Source organism: Pan troglodytes, chromosome 18 (genome assembly GCF_028858775.2).
Source record: "Pan troglodytes isolate AG18354 chromosome 18, NHGRI_mPanTro3-v2.0_pri, whole genome shotgun sequence".
NCBI classification, from domain to species: domain Eukaryota; kingdom Metazoa; phylum Chordata; class Mammalia; order Primates; family Hominidae; genus Pan; species Pan troglodytes.
Genome location: NC_072416.2, coordinates 45,454,635 through 45,477,486, shown reverse-complemented (window position 1 = coordinate 45,477,486; position 22,852 = coordinate 45,454,635). Strand labels below are relative to the sequence as shown.

Here is a 22,852-nt window from a genome sequence, read left to right as displayed (position 1 = left end):
AGATTTGCCTACATAACCATAATACCATTATTATACCTAAGAAATTTAATACTGATACTATATGATCTAATACATAGTCTTGGCTCAAATACTGAAGTGTCCCAAAAACATACTTTACAGTATTTTTAAATGCATGACCCAATTAAGGATCATGTATTGCATTTGGCTGTTGTATTTCTTTAGTCTCTTTTAATCTAGCCATCCTCATACTTATTTCCTAGTCATCTGTAATACTGACATGTTTAAAGAGTCCAGGCAAGTTGTCTTATAAACAGCCACAATTCAGCTTTGTCTGATTTTTTGTTCATATGTAGACTCATGTTAGATAACTTGGTAAGATGTCAGCACAAGGTGTATTTCCCATTGTGTCAAATCAGGAATGGCAATTAACATCAGTCTGTCTCATTATTGGCTTCACCATTTGGTGAAGGTGCTACTGATGCTCCCTGTACTCCTAAGATCAGTACCAGTTTTACATTTAATAAAGCCATATTGTCCTTACCTAGAATATGTAAGGAAATGCTTTTAGTGATGTCAGCATTTAAGTGTGCTAAAGAAGACTACTGCATCTTATCTCAGTGTTTGATTTTCTTTTTAAAATCCAACACATCAGTAATTTCAAACAGATAAATCATGTTCATGTGGAAGATACAATTTTTAAATCAGAAACATAACTATGGATCACTTTCAGAAAATTAGTATTCAGAAAGTTAATCTTACTGATCTTAATTATGGTTAAAATGTATTACAACTATGTGTTAGCATCCACATTCAGTGCTTTCTACATATAATGAAATAAATAAAGGAGAAATTTTGTATTGTCAAACTATTTCTTTTTTTTTTTTTTAACTTTATACAACTATTTCACTTATGACCAAACTTAATAAGAGATACTATGCTGAAGTGCAGTGATAAAACCAGAAATTGGGTAGGGGAAAAGAATTCTGACCCTGGCTCTATCATTAATGAGTTGCATCATTTTGAACAAATTTGTTAAGTACTTGGGGTTCTAATTTTATTATCTGCAACATTTAGTCATCATCAGTTCTCTCCATTATTGAAACCAATCAACACAATGAGAGTGGGTAGGTAGTTCATTCTACCAATGACTAAAAATGGTGATTTACAAACCTAGAGACAAGAAGTTTTGGTCACAAAGTCATAAAATCTTAGAACTGGTCTGATATAAGCTCTTAGAAAAATGAAACGGTTTAGGCTGGGCATGGTGGTTCACACCTGTAATCCCAGCACTTTGGGGGGCCAAGGCTGGCAGATCACTTGAGGTCAAGATTTCGAGACCAGCCTGACCAACAGAAACCCCATCTCTATCAAAAATACAAAAATTAGCCAGGCGTGGTAGTGCATGCCTGTAATCCCAGCTAGTAGGGAGGCTGAGGCAGCAGAATTGCTTGAACCCAGGGGGCAGAGGTTGCAGTGAGCCAAGGTCATGCCACTGCATTGCAGCCTGGGTAACCTCATCTCAAAAAAAAAAAAGAAAATGAAAAGGTTTAGAGGCCTAAAAAGGGATGTGAGCAGTCATAGGTTGCACAGTGAGTCAGCAGCAGAGCCAAAAGATAGCGGCTCAATTAGTCTTGGTCCTACAAAACCCTATTATCCACTCTCAAAGTTACGAGGAGAACACATACCAGCTCACCTGTATGCAAGAGCCAAAGCCCAGGCCCCAGCAGCGCAGTATAGGCTGTCCTGGATCTTGGCCTTCTGGTCACCACCACATGTTTTAGTGGGAAAGAGACCGGTAGTTGGACTTTGATACAGCAGCAATGTTGACTTGACTGCAATTGAGGACAAGACAAAGAATGAACTGTACAGCCAGCGACTTTCCTTGGGCTAAATGTTTTAATCTTCTTTGGTTTCCTCATCCCACTTCTGACGATTTTGTTTCTAAACCTGCTATAGTACAATACTTCTGAAGATGTGGAAACAACTTCATGTCACTCCAGCCTTAGTGGGAATCCACCCTACATAAAGAAATCTTTCCAGTTTTAGGAAAGGACTCAGCTAATTAGGACTTAAAAAGCCTTTAACACATCTCCGGTAATGTCAATGTGTGTTAGAAATCTTATTAGGACAACATCAGGTACAGAGGGAAAAAGAGATCAAGCAAAAGACTAAGTATAATATTTTTTAAAAATCAGTTCAATAGGTAAACTTAAAGCAAATGCACAAGAAAGAGTAGCATACATTTAGTAAATCACAAAGCCACCTCAACTGCTACAGTAAATGATCAACAATGTAGGAAGCGCGAGGGGAAGATCACAGAACAGGCTGGAATCCTGTGTTTCACTGATGACTAAATTGTGCCTGGTCTTCAGAGGGAGTGTACAGTATTCATTTTACTTTATTGTACAGGTTAGGAAAATGTTTAACATTTTAAAACTGAATTCCATCCATATATAACATGAACACAGCAGCAAGTAAATAATTTTTTATGAACATTTTACTTAAATAAGTCTGAAATTAATGTTTTATTATCTTTTATAAATGAGCTCTAAAATAGGAAAACACACACACTAAAATTACATTTACTAAAAACTATTTTATTGCTATCTAACTATAAATGGATGGGTAATGCTTTTCCTAAAATGCATTACATTAACCTTATCTAGATTGGCAACTACCCTTTTGTTTTGAGACAGGGTCTCACTCTATAACCCAGGCTGGAATGCAGTTGCATGATCATAAGCTCACTGCAGCCTCTAACCCCTGGGCTTCAGTGATCCTCCCAACTTAGACTCCCAAGTAGCTGGGTCTACAGGCAATCGCCACCATGCCAGGCTAATTTTTAAACTTTTTGTAGAGATGGAGGGCTTGTTATGTTGCCCAGGCTGGTCTCGAACTCTTGGGTTCAAGCAGTCCTCCCATCCTGGTCTCCCAAAGGGCTAGGATTACAGGCATGAGAGATCACACCTAGCCATGTTATCTACTTTTTAGGATAGTTTTCCAAAGGTCGAAAACATTCTGTTCTGGAGCTGGGATCACAGGAGTGCACCATCACACATGGCTGATTTTTGTATTTTTAGTAGAGATGGGGTTTCTCCATGTTGGTCAGGCTGGTCTCAAACTCCTGACCTTGTGATCCACCCGCCTCAGCCTCCCAAAGTGCTGGGATTACAGGCGTGAGCCACCATGCCCGGCCTCTAAATTGATCTTATCATAATCATTTCTTTCAGAAAACCAGGGTATTTATTATTTTTCCCAGTGTAAAAAATTAGTCCTAAGAGTCCAAAATACACAATTGACATAAAAAAATATAGTTAGTTCTCTTTAGCTAGTTATTGCCAAAAAGATAATAAAATGGGCAACTTAATGCAAGCAAGAATCTTGACCAAAAGAAGTAAGATTGAAGTTTTATATGAAGTTGAAATAGACAAAAAAATCCATCATCTTAGGGGGAGAGAAATCAAATTTTATGTTTTCTGCCATCCTAGTACAAGTAAATGGCATAAAATGTAAACTGACAAAAAGATTAATATGCATTCTAATAGATGGTCTGACAAACAAAGAAGAGGCCCTTATACACATATCTGAAAGTTGCTTACTCACATTGAAAAACAAAATTTGCAAGGCTGGTCCTGGAAAAACAAAATAAAACAAACAAAACACCAGCGCCCTGATATTAATAATACTAACTTGTGATTATCTCTTGTATCTCAATGAATTAGAAACGGATATAAAAAGTTTAGGACTATCTGGGAACAATGTTTAGGTAAATGAGCAAATTAATACTTATATGAAATATTTGTGTATTAATCAAGAAACATCCTCAAGGTCTCAAATCTGGTAATGTTTAGGAAGATTAAAAAAACACAGAAGATATTGGTGACAGTTTTAAAATTCTTCAAGGGCCAGATATGATCTGCCAGAGTCCTTTTATAGTCCTGATATCGACATACAATTGGAATACACAGCTACTTAAGCACTGAAAGTACCCCAACATCCCAATGACAGAACAATATCATCCACATAATGTACATGATTTAACTAGGGCAAGGGGAATACTAATCGCAGATACCTAAGGACACGTTTTCCTCAGGTTTTGCTCACCAATTCTGTAATAATGGTCCAACTTATCCCAGAAAGTTTCATTATCAGGTCTTGGAAGATTAATGCTTTTAAGAGGTTCATAAACTGAGCCTAAAAGAAAAAATAAAAACCCATCAAATTCAGTCATTTTCACAAAGATAAACAAAGAAAAACTCTAAACAAATGAAGAAGCAGTGTGCTTAATCTAACTTCCATTATTTTATGTGAAGTACCATACTTTACTACTTGTAAACCTTCTTGCTGGGGGAACAAGAGGGGGAATAAAGTACCTTTGAAAATAAATACAGAAGAACTTGAAATGTCATGGGATATTCCCACCCTTACCTCCAGCACTCAATCCAACTAACTGATGTGTACATGGTCCAAACAACTAAGTGTCACTAATACTCATGTGGTAGTCATTTGTCAATAGATTCTAGTTATTAAGAAATATGTCTAATTATGGGACCATAAATCCAAACTTCATTCCTTATGCTAATGTTTCATTACACAAATTTTTCTCAAATAATCATACCCCCAAACCCTCAAGGAAAGAAGATAATGTTCACATACTCCAAAGCCATCCACTCCACGAATATTCAGCTAGGTTTCATGCTGAAATTCCTAATCCTCTACTTTCTCCCAGGGAGATGATATTCTTGCCTTATTATCTGTACTATAAGCAGATCATTTCTACTTCTCAGCCTTGAAAACTACTCAAAGGTGTTAGCAGAGTCAGCTGCTCAAAAGCTACAAAATACACAATAATCATGATAATTTGCCATAAAATGGATATAGAAAATTGTTCACTTGACTAGTGCACTTTCTCAACTGCTAACTGAAAGACAGACAGCTGAACCTTCAGCCATCAGACTATGTACTGTCTCTCATTCTTGTTATAAGCACTCAGAAATTACAAACATCTCAAGGTCACAATTAATCCACCTCTGGATTCAGGTAATGTATACCATATAGCCTAAGAACATAGCACAAAAATGAACCTATAATTTACCTAGTTGGGGAAATCACATTGGCACAGATTAAGATTCTGTTTTTAAAGAAAATTAAAGCCTTTATACTCATAAAATTGCTATGTCCAACACGCTAGTTTAAAGCCAAGGTTTTGGGAAGCCTTTATGTTTAGGCAGATAGTAACATTAAGAAGAAAGTAAAGAAAGAGTGTATACATTCAGGCAACAGTCTCATTATCGTTTGTTGAAAAGATAGACTAAGTACTGTCTCTCATTCTTGTTAAAAGCACTCAGAAATTAAAAACAACTCAAGGTCACAATTAATCCATCTCTGGATTCAGGTAATGTATACCATATAGTCTAAGAACATAGCATAAAAATGAACCTATAATTTACCTAGTGGCAGAAATCACATTGGCACAGATTAAGATTCTGTTTTTAAAGAAAATTAAAGCCTTTATGCTCATAAAATTGCTGTGTCCAACATCCTAGTTTAAAGCCAAGGTTTTGGGAAGCCTTTATGTTTAGGCAGATAGTAACAATAAGAAGAACCTAAAGAAAGGGCCTATACATTCAGGCAACAGTCTCATTATCTTCTGCTGAAAAGATAGGTAATTTGTAGATAAGACTTGCTCTGAGCGAAAAGAAGATTTTCTTACAAGAGTATTCACAATGGCACCAACAGGAATGGGTCCATAGTGAGGAACGGAGAGACCTATCAACATACAGAACATCAGTACTCCTTTCCTGCTTGAAAGGAAAGGACCCAGCCACCCCTCCAGTCATGCCCTTGCCTTCCTGTATTCAACTAGCTCCAGGCAGGTATAAGTATATGGGTAGCCTGGCAATCAGAAAGGAGTAATATGCCACTGCTAGAGCATAAGGTAATAAGCTCTAGGAGTCTATACACTCCCAGTGAAGCTCATTCACTATGAAAGAAAATAAATTAGGTACAAATAATCATAATTTATAAATTGTGCATATGTATATATAAAAATTAAAGGGGACACCTTTGCTGAGGTGGAAGAATTGCGGGTAACATTTCTGTTTTTATTTAGATCTCTATTAGTAGAGGTAGTATTTTGCTTTACATACAAAACATAAATCACCAAGAGCTGAGTATAAAATTCCATTAAAATTAAATGATACATGAGCATATGGATATAGAATATGCAAACTTAAATCAACCTGCATTACAATGGTAGGTGAATTGATTTTGAGAGATTGTTTTAATGATATTTATACCAAGATTTTAGATTTTAAAATATTTATTTTTAAAAGTGCTAGGATATTTAAGAACTAAGGGACTATAGTGATTCTGTCATCTAATTTTTCTTAAAAAAAAAAAACAGGAGTTCTGTTAGAGGCGACAATAAATAAACAAAAGGAAAATCAGACCTCTCAAGAAAATAAGTATCTATTCAGTAAGAGGAAAAATAGAAGATGTTCAAAGCATAGCAGAAAAGGGTAAAAGTAAAATCATCTAAATTATACATTCAAAGAACGCCCATGATAAGTCAAGAACAGCTTGGTTAGATAAATGTTATTATTTTAGTGATTACCATTGTATTGTTTCTAAAGTAACTACATAAAATTAAACAAGGATGTTCTACACAATTAACAAGGATGTTCTACACGATTTATGGTAAACAATACCACAAATCTAAGTCAAAGGAAAAGTAATCAATGTTAACATTTTAAACAAAAATAGGACATCTGGAAAGCATCAATGCCAGTAAAAATGGAGACAGCAATTAACAGAGCATGAACTCCCAAAGCAAATTAAAGAGCTACAAAATAACAGAAAATTCTACTAAATGTTCTAATTGAAATGAAATTGTAAAATGTTAATTTTTCTTTTCCATGCTTTTCCCATTCGCATTATGTCTATACGCAAACATCACAAAGTAAAATAAAACTTATCAGTGATAGGAGAAAAATAGCTCAGAGCAGACTGAGCTAGGTGAGGTATGCAAAACTTACCAGGCTCAGGAAGACAAGAGTAGGGGACTTCAATCACACTTTCCTTCCTATGCACCCACACCCAAGGGCCATGTTTACAGGCATTTTTGTTCCTGACTAGCTGCCTTACCCATTATCTTCCAGTTCCTGGAATTTGTGATACAAAGAACAATATAGAGCTAATCAATAACTTTTGTTATATTAATATAAGTTACTGGAAACACAACTTAGAAGCTGCCTCCTTCCTTTAAAATCCACCTGTAACTGATGCTAATCAGAAGATATATTCAGGACAGCTTCTATCTATGCTTCCACATAGATTTAGGCTTGAATACTCTATAATGAATCACATTTTCGGAATCTAGTTATTTAAGGTTAACATTTTGGTACCCTAGATGAGATCGGAAGTGGACCTCCAGAGAGCCCCACCACTTTACCAGCAATCGGCACCTTGGTACCAATACGATAAGTCCTTCTTCACCCAACCTTGCCAAAGTCAGCAGGAATCTCTGCTAAGGCCCCTGTTGGGATCTGAATCCTCCTGGCTTGATTAAGGATTAAGACTTTATTCAATTTGTACATATTCTTAACTAGTTGAGGTTGGAAGTGAAGTTCTATAAAAGGCAAGAGTTTCATTTGTTATTCTCTAGAGATCTGTTGACCTCGGATTTGTGACTTTCATTTTTCTCTGAAGTTAAGGTTTTATTTTGAACTACTAGTTGGAGTTTTTCAACCTTTTCTATAGTTTAAACTTTGGTCTTTGAAAAGAGGAAGTGAATCTTTGAGGCTTAAGTGAAAAACATGTAATTTTAAAAACCGGTTAAATTCTGAAGCTTGGTTCAATTGATAAATCTAAAATGTTCTTGAGTGACCAAAATAATACAAGGCTCTCATGAGTCCCACTAGGTTTCTGGTCATTCAGGAAGGAAAACGAAAATTATGGACAACTATCTCTAAAACCTAGACTTTGTCCTTAAAGGGTGACCCACCTTTAGAAACACCAGCTGGATTTATATTTAATGCTTATGGTGCCTCTTCATGCTAACATTTAGAAAACTGGTCACACGTAACTAAAGATGACCCCAAATTACAACGGTCGAAATAGTGTACTTTTAAAATACCTCAACTAGTTTATCTGTACTCTCAATTTTAAAAAGCTAGCTCTAAAATAAAATAACTACGCGAGCTATTTTCAATGATACTTAGAAGTTTCTAAAAGAGGTTCTGACAAAGTTATTTCTTTGCAAAAGGAAAATGTAAAATTTTATAAAGTGACTTTTAAAATGAAAAATGCTGCTGAAATTGTTCCTCTTCCTCTTTCTGTTTATTCTAACTGCTCTTCCCTTCCCTCCTCCTGCTCCTGGTGTACTGGCCTCATTTCAGAAATGAGACAGCAAGTATAAAGAGGTCCCCAGAGAACTTCCAACTGGCCTGCACACTGGGAAGAGTGTGCAACGGGGTGGAGCCTCGGGAAGTGCGCACTGTTTGCCAGAGGGAGGAGCCTGATCTCCCCTCCAGGGTGGTACCTAGGATTCAATCTATGAGGCGGAAGCCAGCTAGCAAGACTCTCGCTTTGCTGAGACTCTCTGTTTACCTTTGTTTTCCTTTTTGCCCGATAAATTTTTCTTGCCCTTTAAAGTGCCTGCAAGCCTAATCTCTCATGGTTGTGTGACAAGGACCCCATTTTTAGGTGAACTAAGGAGAAAGTCCTACAACAGTTTAGCACCCAATGTGGGGCTTAAGAAAGGGTGAGTGAGATGCAAACCAAATCTATTTTTATCTCATTTTTAAGCCTTTTCATCCTCAGACTTCTGAGGGCAGGGGAAACCATGCCCCAACCCCCGTCACTCCCAGGTGTTGAGAAGGTCAGCCTCAGTCTCCATGGCATTTTCCTTTCTTTTTTGTGACGGAAGGGCGAGCAGCGGCTCCCGCCACCTTCCCCTCCCTGCCAAGGCTGGGGTGTGTGAACCAAGGGTGCCCAACAGCAGGCAGCTCTCCCTGCCATGCATCCATAGAGCCTTCCGCTCCCCCAGCCAGAAGGTCCCACTCCCTTGAACAGTAATGAAGTCTTTCTCACTGGTGGAGGAATCCATTTGCATAAAAATAAGAGGTTCCTCTTTAGGCATTTTAAACTGGTTTTTTCTTTCCTTTTCTCCACCACATCAGGAGTTGACTTTTAAATTAGCTTTTTTTTCCTTTTAGAAGACGTTTTAACTAGGCTAGGAATGATAAGGATCACTGTTTATATTCTCAGTAGAGTTTTAATTGTGAAAAAGGATTTGTGAGGCTGGTCTTAATCTGTAGCCAATCTAGTGTACTTTGTCCATCTTTCCATAGCAAACTTTGTGGCAGGCCTCCATCCTGTTTTACATCCTTGGGAGCAAGGCCTGCAACCACGTGGCAATGTTTTGTTCTAGCCTCACCATTTTACAATGGCAGCCAGGAGTTCAATCCTGCCTTAGGAAATGAGTTCTTTCTCATTTGATATCTGCAGGACCTTTGCCATTGTTTGATTCCCTGCCCCTCCACAAACTGACTTGGATTTTCTTTCTCTGAGCCTTTAGTAAAGTTTCAAAGCCAGAAATATCAGCTGTTTGGCCTGGCTAAAGTCAGGTATTAAGAAATTTTAAAAGGACCTTATTAAAGAGTGCTATGGCTAAAAGTCAGTTTAATTAAAAGCAGATATTCAAGCTCCAACAGCCTGGGACTCCTTGGGAAAAACACGGGGCGCCAGATATCCCATTTTGCAAAAAACCTCTGTTTTCCTCATGAAACCCCAGGAACTGGAAGTGGATAAATCCCTCTCAGAATTTAGGGTTCTGTTCTGTTTTGCATTGTGTTATCTGGCATTTTTGACTTTTGAGAGTATCAGAAATTACTTCACGTTATGAGAGATACGTAAAGACTGGCAAATGAAAGGTCTTGCAACTACTGAATCTTCTTCTGTCTGCCTGTCAGTGTAGCTATATATGTGTTGAGTGTGATGTCTATAAAAAGACCTCTAAGTAATTGGCCTAAAGGAAGAAAAGTGCTTGGATTAAATATTTTTTAAAGGGAAGATAAAAGCTATGGTACCTTTTAGTTCACGTGACTTTAGTCTTTGGGAAATAACAACAGCCTTAAAGATTATTAGTAAAATGCAGATGTCACCAAAATGTAAATAGGAGGACTAAATTATGCAGGTTAGATACTAGGCTCACTAAATGTTTTAAGGTTACAAAGTGCCTTTTGGGTTTTAAGAACTATTTGACTTGCTTGCTCCACAACTGGTAAGGCAATTGACATATAGACATAGTTCTATATGTCTGTAAGGGACATATACTTCCTTACAGACATATAGAACTATATGTCTGTCCCCTTATAGACATATAGAATTAACCACACCCTTAATTATGCTGGAAGGAGTCAATTATGCTGGCTGTATCTGGCACACAATTAAAACAACTTCCCAGGATTTACATTAAAGTTCAAATTGCTAGCAGGTACCATTAAAACACATAATTGAAACTACTGGAAATAGATTTACATGCTAAGTGTATAAAAACAGTAAAATGTGTTTTTAATGAAAGATTATTAGAAGATAGGAAAATGTAAAGTATTGGCTAGGGTTAAAGAATTGTTTTGAATTAGATAAGGTAAAGTTGAAGGTTCAAACAAGTGGCAGAAGGATCGTGGAAATGATTCTTGCAGAAGAGGCTTTCTGTGTGAACATGTTGACTAGGTTCCGGGGGTTATTATGTGGTTTCTCTGTGGGTTGAGCATTGGAATGAAAGCACAACAGGGTACTCTTGGGGCACTGATCTGCCCTTTGGCAAAATTTGGAAAGGGTTATAAAAGGTTTTTGCTTCATTAAAATTTCTCAGTCAAATAATTTATGGTAATCTGGAAATCAATTTCATAACATCAAGTGTGTTAATCCTCTAACATATTTAACAGGCTTCCCAAAATCAAACTTGAGCCTCAAAATTGCCTTTCCTGATACCTGGCTTTTGGGAAGCTTTAGAGGGCCCCTGGAGCCTCCAGAAAAGAGGTGAACAGGATCATCTGACATGTTTAGCTACATGGGATTGCCAGAATGATGTTCAATCTTCTTTAGGTTATATTTTGGTGAATACTAATATTTGCTCCAAAACTGTATGGAATTTCTAAAATTTAATGTCTAAGTATACGTTAGCAAACATAAGGTTAAGCTATTATAAACCACAGAGCTCACCAAACTTCTTTGTCAATTATGTTTCTAACTGTAACTACCCTGGACATTTCTATTCACAGATAATTGTTGTCTTCTTCTAATTCTTTTCAAAAGATGGTTTATAGTAAGTGATAGAACTTTGACAGGTGCTCTCAAATACAGGTTTCTGATAACTTTGTAGATTGTAATATTGGAATAAAGAAAAAATGTACAGGACTCATGAAGAGCTGAAATGTTCATGAATATCAAGAAATCAAGAACTAAATGGACTGAACTCAGAAAGCTGAAGCAATTATTTTTGACTTCTGCTTGAAATATTGCTGATCCTGGTTTTGTTTTTCAGTGTGAAGGAAACTTATTTTAAACTATTTATAGCCTTTAATAACTGAGTAAGGTATATTCCTGTGAACAAAATTTGGAGCATGTTTGTTTCTCTCTGCCTGATTCCTCACGAACCTGGAAACTACCTGTGAGTATTCTTAACTTATGGCAATATAGATGTTTGCATCAGTGCAATAAGAATCCATTTTTCTTTTGCAGCAGGACACAATTGGAGAAACTGGTTGTTTTACCAAGATTTCACTGGAACGGTATGCTTCCCGTTAAAGAGTCAAGCTCAACTTGCATAGCTAATAAAAGCCCCATGGTAAAAACTGGCCTCATACCATTGCCTACGCAGTTCTTGTACAGTGCTCCTAACCCATGGTCAGTAAAGAATGCCACTTTCTAACAGGCCTACGAACTCTAAGTTTATCTTGGGACCTTAAGAGGAAAGAGTTACCCAACTCACAGGGTATTTGAGGATACAAACCCATGGCTGGGCTCAGCTTTAAAAGGTCTTATCTGAGATTCCTTGTGGAACAGAGTTCCATCGAAACCAATCTAAAAAGCCTATGTAGAAATAGTTATTCTTGCTGTACTTTATGCAAATAGTCAGGATAAGTATAAGACTAAAGTCTATGTTGCAAACAACTCAGTCCTATCATGATTTGTTTCGTTTTGTTTTTTAGCAAAAATGAGTACTGGAGGAAGAGAAATTATGTTTCAAAACATATCATACATTTGTCATTAAATTCTAAACTCATTGGAGTTCTCCTCACGAGGTCAGGAGATCGAGACCATCCTGGCTAACATGGTGAAACCCCATCTCTACTAAAAATACAAAAAATTAGCCAGCCATGGTGGCATGCACCTGTAGTCCCAGATACTCGGGAGGCTGAGGCAGGGAGAATCACTTGAACCTGGGAGGTGGTCACAGTGAGCGAAGATTGCACCACTGCGCTCCAGCCTGGGCGGCAGAGCGAGACTCTGTCTCAAAAAAATACAAATACAAATAAAAAAACAGCCATACTACTCAAAGCAATTTACAAATTCAATGATACTCCTATCAAACTACCAATGACATTTTACACAGAAATAGAAAAAAAATTTTTTTTAATTCATATGGAACCAAAAGAGAGGCAATAGCCAAAGCAATCCTAAGAAAAGAACAAAGCTGGAGGCATCACACTACCTGATTTCAAACACACCACAAGGCAGCTACGGTAACCAAAACAGCATGGTACTAGTATAAAAACAGACACATAGACCAATGGAACAGGCTACAGAAACCAGAAATAAAGCTGCACACCTACAACCACCAGATCTTTGACAACATTGAAGAAAACAAGCATTGGGGAAATGACTCCCTATTCAATAAATGGTACTGGGATAACTGGCTAGTCATATGCAGAAGATTGAAACTGGATCCCTTTCTTTTACCATGTATAAAAATCAGCTCACAGTGGATTAAAGACTTAAATGTAAAACTTAAAACCATAAAAACCCTAGAAGAAAAGCTAGGAAATATCATTCTGGACATAGGCCATGGCAAAGATTTATAACAAAGAATCCAAATGCAATTGCAACAAAAACAAAAACAAACATTGACAATTGGAACCTAATTAAACTAAAGAGCTTCTTCACAGCAAAAGAAACTACCGATAGAGCAAACAGACAATCTAGAGAATGGGAAAAAAATTTGCAAACTCTGCATCCAACAAAGGTCTAATATCCAGAATCTGTAAGCAATTTAAACAAATTAATAAGCAAAAACTAAACAACCCTATTAAAAAATGGGCAAAGGACATGAACAGACACTTCTCCAAAGAAGAGATACATGCAGCCAACAAGCATATGAATAAATGCTGAACCTTACAAATTATTAGAGAAATGCAATTCAGAACCACAATGAGATACCATCTCACACCAGTGAGAGGGGCTATTATTAAAAAGTCAAAAAAATAACAGATGCTGGCAAAGCTGCGGAAAAAAAGGGAACGTTTATACACTGCTGGTGGGAATATATAAATTATTTCAGTCACTGTCGAAAACAGTTCGGAGATGTCTCAAAGAACTTAGAACTATCACTCGATCCAGCAATCCCATCACTGAGTATATACTCAAAGGAATATAAATCATTTTACCATAAAGACACATGTATGTGTATGTTCACTGCAGCACTATTCACAATAGCAGGGTCATGGACTCAACCCAGGAGCCCATCAACATTGGATTCATTCAAAAGGTGGTACCTATATACCATGAAATACCATGCAGCCATAAAAAAATGGAATGACGTCCTTTGTAGCAACATGGATGGAGCTGGAGGCTGTTATTCTAAGCAAATTAATGCAAAGACAGATAACTAAATACCACATATGCTTGTTTATAAGTGGAAGTTAAACACTGCATACCTGTGGACACAAAGAAGGGAACAATAGACACGGAGGCCTCTTTGAGGGTGGAAGGGTAGGAGGAGGGTGAAGACTGAAAAACTACCTATTGGGTACTATGCTCATTACCTGAGTGATGAAATAATCTGTACACCAAACCCCTGCAACACACAATTTTCCCATGTAACAAATCTGCACATGTACTCCCTCAACCTAAAATAAAAGGTGGAAAGAAAAAATATATATATATATATATAAACTCTTGTACCTAATAATATAACATTTGGCCTAGGTATGTTTTCTCACAGACATAATATTTTAAGGCACGATTTCAAACCTATCACAGGCATATGATGTTTACAAATAGCTTAGATAATAGGGCTTTATGGATAGTTGCATTAATGTCTGCAAAAATCCTCATTGCCTGAAGCAATATATTGATTTAAAAAACATTTTACATAGCACTCCCTACTGGATACTGATACTGGAAGTTAAAAATATTATACAAACAACATACTTTCAGATTTCTTTGGGTTTTGGGTTCTAGCAGAAAAATACACCAAATCTGTGAAAATAGAATCTTACCCTAGGGAAGGAATCAGTCAGTGTTTACCATCCGTGTTTCATTAATGATTCTCTAATTTTGGGAACTGAGCAACTTGAGGTTCACCAGTTCTAATTTCCAACTTCAGATTCTTCTCCTGCCTTAGCTAATTGTGATTAGATAATCTTCCAGTTATGGGTCATGTAAAGAATAGTAATTTTTCAGAATCAGGAATAAATCTCTGAAAGCCTGAGGTGTACAATTTTTGAAGACTGTGTTGCAGAAGTTAACAAACTAAGAAGTATGTACAAAGAAGCAGTGAATAATCCAAATCCCTAGGCCAAGATGTTCCCCAAAAAGATAATCAAGAAGTAAGCATAATCCGAAGATCTTTTATTATAGAGGTCAAAGAGTCCCATAGTTCCATGAGGTTTGTATATTCCGGGTACTCATACATGCACACAGGAGGGTGAGGAGGGCAGAAAGGTTGCAGACGGGGTAGGCATGGGAGAGCAGAGGAAAGAGGCTTGTATATGAACATACAGTCTATCAGCAAACTACATCTTTGGCTTATTAAGTAAATTATTAAGGCATTAATATTTGAGCTGCTGAGACAGCAAGCATTCCCATAGAACAAAGTCTATATGTTTGTCCTATGACTCATCTATACAAGATACAATATATTTTCAAGCAGTTTTGAAAGTTAAATTACATCATCTTCAGGCAATAATTTCCTCTTCTTAAAATTCCGATTTACTCCTTCACTGATACAAACTAGCGAAAGGACAAGTCATCCAATACATTCTCAACTTTGGATCTCTAATGCTGGCACATAGGAGGTTCTCGGTAAATATTTATGAACTGAACTGAGTGATCCACATTATCGGGGAGGCCTTCTTTAATTCCCACAGCAGTTAATTGTTCGATCTTCTGCAACCTTAATCACTGCTTGTTTATCAAAAGTGATCACAATACATTTTATTTTCACCATTTGATTAATGTGTTATTTTCCGTACTACATTGGAAGACGATCAATTACAGGAACAATATCTAATACATGGTAGGTGACAGTAAATGTTTAGTAGGAAGGAAGAAAAAGGAGAGAAGCTGACAAAATATGTTTCAGGAAACTTTTTTTTTCTTTTTACTACTTTTTTTTTTTTTTAATCTTTTGTCAACCACTGACTTTCAACAGAAAGCGGTGAGGGACCAGGCACAGTGGCTCACGCCTATAATCCCAGCACTTTGGGAGGCCAAGGCAGGAGGATCATTTGAGCCCAGGAGTTCCAGATCGGCCTTGGCAACATGGCGAAACCCCATCTGTACAAAAAAATTTAAAAATCAGCCAGGTGTGCTGGTACACACCTGTAGTCCTAGCTACTCAGGAGGCTGAGGTGGGAGGATCGCTTGAGCCCAGGAGGCAGAGGTTGCAGTGAGCAAAGATCATGCACCTGGACTCCAGCCTGGCGACAGAGTGAGACCTTATCTCTAGATAAATAAATACGAATGAACCAAAGAAAGCAGTGAAGTTGCTCTGCTATGTATGAAGTCCTGACCCAGAAGCAGCGTTCAGGAAACTTTTGATAACCAGTTTACAAATTTATTCTCACAGACTACCCTATCTCCTGCTACTGTCACATCCACATTCTCTGATTTAATAATGTAGTTCCACCTCCTGAGCAAGATTTCCATGATTAGACAAGTTGGAAAATTTGTCTTCCTCACTTTAGAATGGATGCATCTTAACCTCTATAGTTAAAAAGATTTGAATATACTATACATAGATTCAGCACTGTGAGCATCTTCAAGATGACTGATATCTCTTTGAGAACAAAAGAAACAAAACTTAAACCATGATTTATTTTCTGCACAGTTCCACCATACACCGAAATTTAAAATATTATGGAATAAATGTGCTCTCAATGGAGGAATAAATAAATAAATAATGACACCTTCATTCAATGAAGTATGTTAAGACAGTTTAAGGAATAAGGTAGTTCTATATGTATTATGAAAGACTAAATACAGTGTGGAAAAGTAATGTTACAGAAGAAAAGATGTTTAGCATGATCCTAGGTGTTGAAAAGCTAAGCAACAATAACTATATATGTATAACATTTGAAACGTACATGCATATATAGATAACTAAGTACTTTAAAATGCCTAGAAGGATACACACCACATTGTTAAAAATGATTACCACTAGGGAAAGGAGTGTGATTTTTATTCTTTATAGTTCTGATTGTAAAAATACTATATGAAAATATTATATGCATTTACTACTTGTGCAATTTTTTAAATGGAAAAAGGAAATTTGAATGCCTAACTACTTATGCATTGCACAAGATAGTTTATATACATTATTCCATCCCATCATCCTGACAAAGCTGTGAGACTGGTATCACAGCTTTGTCATACCACATGGAGGCACAGAGAAGTTATTAAATGGCAGTCTGAATTTGAAAACAGGGCTCTGTGAAGACAAACTGTACATGTGCACTTTTCCTTATACCATGAAACCTCACACAAAAAAATGCTTCACTGAGAAGCATTGAGCCTTTAATCCTTGCTTTCACTTTCTGCTTTAAACAGGAGATTGCTCCAAAATTATTTGTATATGCATACATACATATATACATACTTTTATTTAACAACTCCTATTTATTATTATACTTCATTTGAACCCTCAAGATTTCGAGTCTACGTTTCTCCATGATGGATAGCAAGGTGGGTAAGAAACATATTTCACATGTAAAATAAGAAATGGCAAATATGAAATAATGTAACTTCATAAAAAGGAAGCAAAATTTGCCTATTCAACTTATCCAAATAATATGTGAAAAGCCCATTCCACCATTCCCATTTTATTTTTAATAAAAAGGTATTAAGTTCTTCCAGTGACCTTTAGAGAAAGAACATGGCCTATAAAATCTATTTCAGGATATTAAACCTGGTTGATGTTTCATGTGTTGACCTTATGAATAGCAATCACTCAACTAGATATTTCATTTTCCTTTCTTATTTATACTACCTTCCCATAATATACTATGATTTTGTATGATTTCTGTGAGGTCAGAGCTGTATTCTGACAATTCTAATCTTTCTATAAAGTTTTTGGAACTCCTTTTTAGGAAACAAATGCATTTAGAAGTGGTTATTTAATGTTATAAATGGCAATTGTTTTATTCACTGAAGCAACCCCAGTGCCAACAGTGCCTGGCACATAGTGAGTGCTTAATAAGTATTTACTGAACAAAATGAAATTACTATACTCTGATGTCTAAACCTTACCAAAAGTTACTGTGACTCAGCCACAATGAATAAGGTGATGAATCAGTGCAGATGAAGTGAAGACTCACTCATCAATAACCTTAACTATAACTATAAGGTAATTCATTGTTCTCTTCTATTGAGTGTGTTCTATTCTATTCTCTTATGTTCTGTTATTCTATTGCTTATAAACGGAGATGGGAATGATATAAAAAGATGATTAAAAAACGATTTGACCAATGGCAGCACCACTAGAATAAACATATGTAGCCTTACAAGTGGATCACTTTATAGAGAATAATACTAATCTGAACACATAATAAGATTTCTCAAGAGAAACTCAGGGTCATTATTTCATACTTATACTACAAGTAAAAATTTAAAATTCCAAACTTCTAAGGCTTAAATGACAGAGTCTTAGTTCACCATATTAACTGAATTATATGGAGGGGAAAAGAACTTCACTATATACTACTTTAAATCTTTACAGAAAGAGCCAGGTGTGGTGGCTCACACCCATAATACCAGTACTTTGGGAGGCTGAGGCAGGTGGATCACCTGAGGTCAGGAGTTTGAGACCAGCCTGGCCAACATAGTGAAACCGCATCTCTACTAAAAATACAAAAAATACAAACCTTAGCTGGGTGTGGTGGTGGGCGCCTGTAATCCCAGCTACTGGGGAGGCTGAGGCATGAGAATCGCTTGAACCCAGGAGGTGGAGGTTGCAGTGAGCTGAGATCACGCCACTGCACTCCAGCCAGGGTGACAGAATGAGACTCTGTCTCCAAAAAAAAAAAAGAAAAGAAATTATTTAATAGACCAGGCATGGTGGTTCACACCTGTAATCCCAGTACTTTCAGAGGCCAAGGTGGGTGGGTCATTTAAACCCAGGAACTCGAGACCAGCCTGGACAACATGGCAAAACCCCATCTCTCCTAAAAATACAAAATTTAGTCAGGCATGGTGGTGTGTGCCTGCAATCCCAGTTACATGGGAGGCTGAGGTGGGAGAATCGCTTGAGCCCAGGAGGCAGAGGTTGCAGTAAGCGGAGATCACTGCCACTGCACTCTAGCCTGGGTGATAAAGTCAGAGCCTGTCTCAAAAAAAAAAATTAATTGTATTATGTCTTGTTATTATACTGATAAAGATGTTATATTAGGCATTTTATTGTGTCATACATTATTCTACACAAGTCCTACAGAAATAATACTTTCAAGTCATTCAGCATTTTGAAAAATAGACCCAAACCATTTCCACTTCTCATTTACACTTTGATGAAGCCTGTTCTATATTCTTGTCTTGGCAAAATTCAGCAGTACATTTAATATGAATGTTACTACTACAATTAGAAATTGTATAGAAATTATAATCTGTATAATTAAAATGAATATGGGAAGTCTTGAATGTTAGCAGGAAAAAACACAATAAACTATAAATTAGCAAAGTAAGCTGACTGTAAATAAAAACCAGAATAAAACTAGATATACTTCTGAAGGACAGTACAGAGTTTGTAGGTAATGAATGCTAGTTAATTTTCTTCCAATCGAAACACACTGAAGTTTTGTTTATTGGCTAAGTGAAACAAGGAAGAGATGGCATTAGCCTTTCCCACACTATACTTACGTACAACCCCTAGACTTCAGTGATTTGCTCCAATGCTGTCCTGAGAATCCGTCTAAGGAAGTGCCTTGCAAAGACCTACCTATAGTATAATCGTTAACTGACCAAACTTTCTCATACGGAATCCAAGCCACATTTTTCACAAGCCAGCTTTCATTCTTTAGTGAATAAGGTTAAACCCAATGTTAAATCAAGTAAAAGAGAGAAACTGCCTTCCCCTACCCCAGCCCTCAGAGTATCAACAAACTGCTGGAGGGGAGAACGTCTTCATAGCTAAAAGGTCATAGAAGGTCTTCATAGCTAAAAGGTCATGGAAGGTCTTCATAGCTAAAAGGTCATGGAACCAACAAGCGTTTTGAAAACAGGAAGAACTGGGCTGCAATCACAGCTGTATCACTTTGTAACTTTCAAGACCTGGGCTCTCTCTGAGCTAGGTCTTCTCATCTGAAAAGTGGAGAAAATTATATAACCTCACAGGGATGTTGTGAGGCTTAAGTGAAATATTTTAAATAAAGCAACACATAGTGCATATTAAATACGAATTGTGTTCTCTTCTTTGCCTTAAATTTTGTCATCTACTTCAGCACTTAGACAGGACTGGGGCACAATGTGGGAAACCAACGATTTCTGGATTAATTGGCTTTGTCAGGCTAATGTCAGAATCCTCTTGATCAATGCAAGAATGGATGACCCACATAATGATTTTTAAATCAGCAAATTAAATAATCAGTAATTTTTAAAAACAGAAAAAGACAACTAAGTGAAATAATGTGAAGTTAAAGCAGCCTTGGGCTGCAATGGGTAGTTTAGTGATTATGAGCAGGAGCTGCAGAAAACCAAGATTACCACTTTTTCTAACCATGCCAGAGGGAAGAGCATTAATTATGTCAGATGTTGGATAAAAGCGCCAATAAAATATGACCCTGTGCTACACAGGAGTGATGCTAATAAGTCTTCAAGAAAAATTTTATAACCAAAATGAATGATCATTTCTGAAGCATGACTATTCAGAGCTAACCTTAATTTCACGAAAAGTCACTAACAACCGTCATGCCTAACTAAAGCTAGTTGTCAAACATCCCAGAAAACCATGCTGTCTCTGTGGGAGACAAAGCAAACCCACGACCCTTGGGAGAGGAATCAAATATCTCATAGAGAAGTATAGAATGAGTATGAAGTTGTCACACCCACACTATAATGAAGACATCAAAATGTAAATTAATCTACTTTCTAATAAATACATTTAAAATTACAGAACTGGAAAGCTATAATAGGCATTCTTTAAGTTCTAATTCATCATTCAATATGCTATTCAGACCATCTAGTTTGGCTTAAAATTTTTTTCATGTCTATTCTAAGTGTAGCTTAACTTTACCATATTTTTATGGACTATTAGTTTTTTATGTAATACGAAACTGAAAGAATGTGACTATGGGTGAACATGACGTCTATTAAAATTTTGCAGTACTTTAATTTGCATTATAATTTAGTTATAAGAATTTTATTGTAGCAAAAAATTGAAATGAAAACTGGAGTTATGACAATGGATATTGAAGGTACTCAGCTTATACTACAGCAAATGAAACTAAACTACTTCTGTAACATGAAACTACAATAGAAATCAGCCTTGAACTTGTCAGTTTTTTGTAGTTAGTTTGAAGACTGTTTGCTGTTTCCTCTACTTTTCAAAGAAAATTATATATCTTGAAGCACCTACCACTATTTTTACGGTCATTCCATAATATTGTTGAGTCTTACAAGGATACCTAGGAAAAAAAGAACTTCTAAAGCCAGTGTTTAATACTATTGTTCTCTTTTAAATGATAAGCTGCATGAAATATGAAAGAGGCTGGAAGGAACCCAATCCCACCAGCATCAGCAAGAGCCTCCACAAAGACCTTTAAGCAATTAGCACATCAGTTTCTCAAAGATACACATGTGGAAAAATAAACTGGACTCGGGTGGAAATCAGCTTAACTTCTAGTGCTAACCAGTTATACCTCTGATTTCCATTCAATTGGTTAGGCAGCTCTCTGAAAATGGAGGCAGTCATTACATCCTGAAGCAGAGCTCCCTACTGAAAGGAGAACTACATGATCCTCAGGACACAGAAGGGATCACTAATTACTGTAGTCATGAATGATAAACAGATGAGACAGGAGATGTATATATATATACTCATTTCCAAGAGCAACAGTTAGAAATTTTAACGTTTATAGCAATGTACAGCAATGGCCTCAACATGGAACCCTGAAGTGGGTTCAGATGAGTAAAAGGATCTGGGCCAGGTAAATCCAGGCCAGAAGTCAGAACCTGGAGTACACCAGCAAACTGACAGAAGCAGAGTGCCATACCAGTGAAAGGAAGCTGCAAAAACAGCCATGGATCACACCCAGGAACTGTGTGGGGTTATGCCCAGTGGGAATCAGGGATGCAGATAATGACATATTTATTCAAAGACTAAGTTCAAGTTTGGAATATGAGGATGCTTAATTCAGAGCCCAAGATCTGCAATCTGAATTAGAAGACAAAGAAGAGATGAAGATGGCACAAAGGACTGCTGCTCAACAAATATGATGCTGTAGATAGACTTCTGCTCTTCAAAGTGCAGGCCATCCACAGGCAGCAAGGGCCTCACCTGGGAGCTTGTTAGAATAGCAGTTTCTCAGGCCCTATCCCAAACCCGCTGAACTGGATCTGCATTTAATTAGATCCAAGTGATAGTACTACTCTACAGTGATAGTACTACTATCTTGCGGAAAAAAAAAAAAAAATGAGAGAGAAGAGGGGAGGGAAGAAGAGAGGGTGTGAGATGTTGAAGATGCCAGAGATCAAAATAAGACAGCAGCTTTGTTGTCTTAGGAAAATCTAGCTCTACAATCCCTAGAAAGTAAGATCATGAACCAACTAAAACAGCTTAAATATCAAAACTAACATCTTGTTCATCAAAGCTTGCTTTAAGATCTTTGCATCACCGTACTGACAAATCTAAAGCTATTATCTCATCAGCTCAACTCTCACAATCACAATCAGTTCTCCACGTTGTAAGATCTACCTTGAAATCATCCAGCCTCAGCCCTAAAATCGTATAAGTACTTTCCCCTAACTCCCCCGACAGTCAATGATTGAGTGCCATAATATTTTGAAGCAGAAAAAAATATTAACAAGTATCTGGTCTAAGTCCCTTATTTTGTGAAACTCACAACTTGCTCAAGGATGCAGAGCTTGTTAAGCATAAAACCAACACCAAAAACAAGATCTCCAGACTCTATTCAGGGATCTGATATTTTTTAAATACATTCATTATTTTGGTCTGTTTATTCTGGACAAGGTCATTTCTTTATGCTACTGTAATTCACCAATGTACCCAGAACACCATGCTTAGTGGGTGCTGTCAATATGCAACATGCCAGAATGAATACAAACACATAAATTTAATTTTAACCAAACAGCTCAAAAAGGTTAAGAATAATATCATTATAGTATGATTATCAGCATCCTAATAAGAACTAACAATATCAGAGCATTTATCACA

The 22,852-nt window shown here is 36.8% G+C and overlaps 1 protein-coding gene across 15 annotated transcripts in view; it reads right to left on the bottom strand.

The window, feature by feature from the left end:
- PHKB (phosphorylase kinase regulatory subunit beta) overlaps positions 1–22,852 on the bottom strand; it is a 240,879-nt gene that overhangs the window by 200,576 nt on the left and 17,451 nt on the right. For 7 of the 15 annotated variants that reach the window (XM_063797099.1, XM_009430740.5, XM_063797100.1 and 4 more), the window contains 2 exons: positions 4,066–4,155; positions 1,655–1,793 (listed from right to left, as the gene is read on the bottom strand). In XM_063797099.1, the coding sequence (XP_063653169.1) occupies positions 1,655–1,793; positions 4,066–4,155 (229 nt within the window). Of the gene's footprint in view, positions 1–1,646; positions 1,794–4,033; positions 4,156–22,852 lie in introns of all 15 variants that reach the window. The other 8 variants (XM_016929791.3, XM_063797104.1, XM_063797105.1 and 5 more) reach the window with 3 other exon arrangements.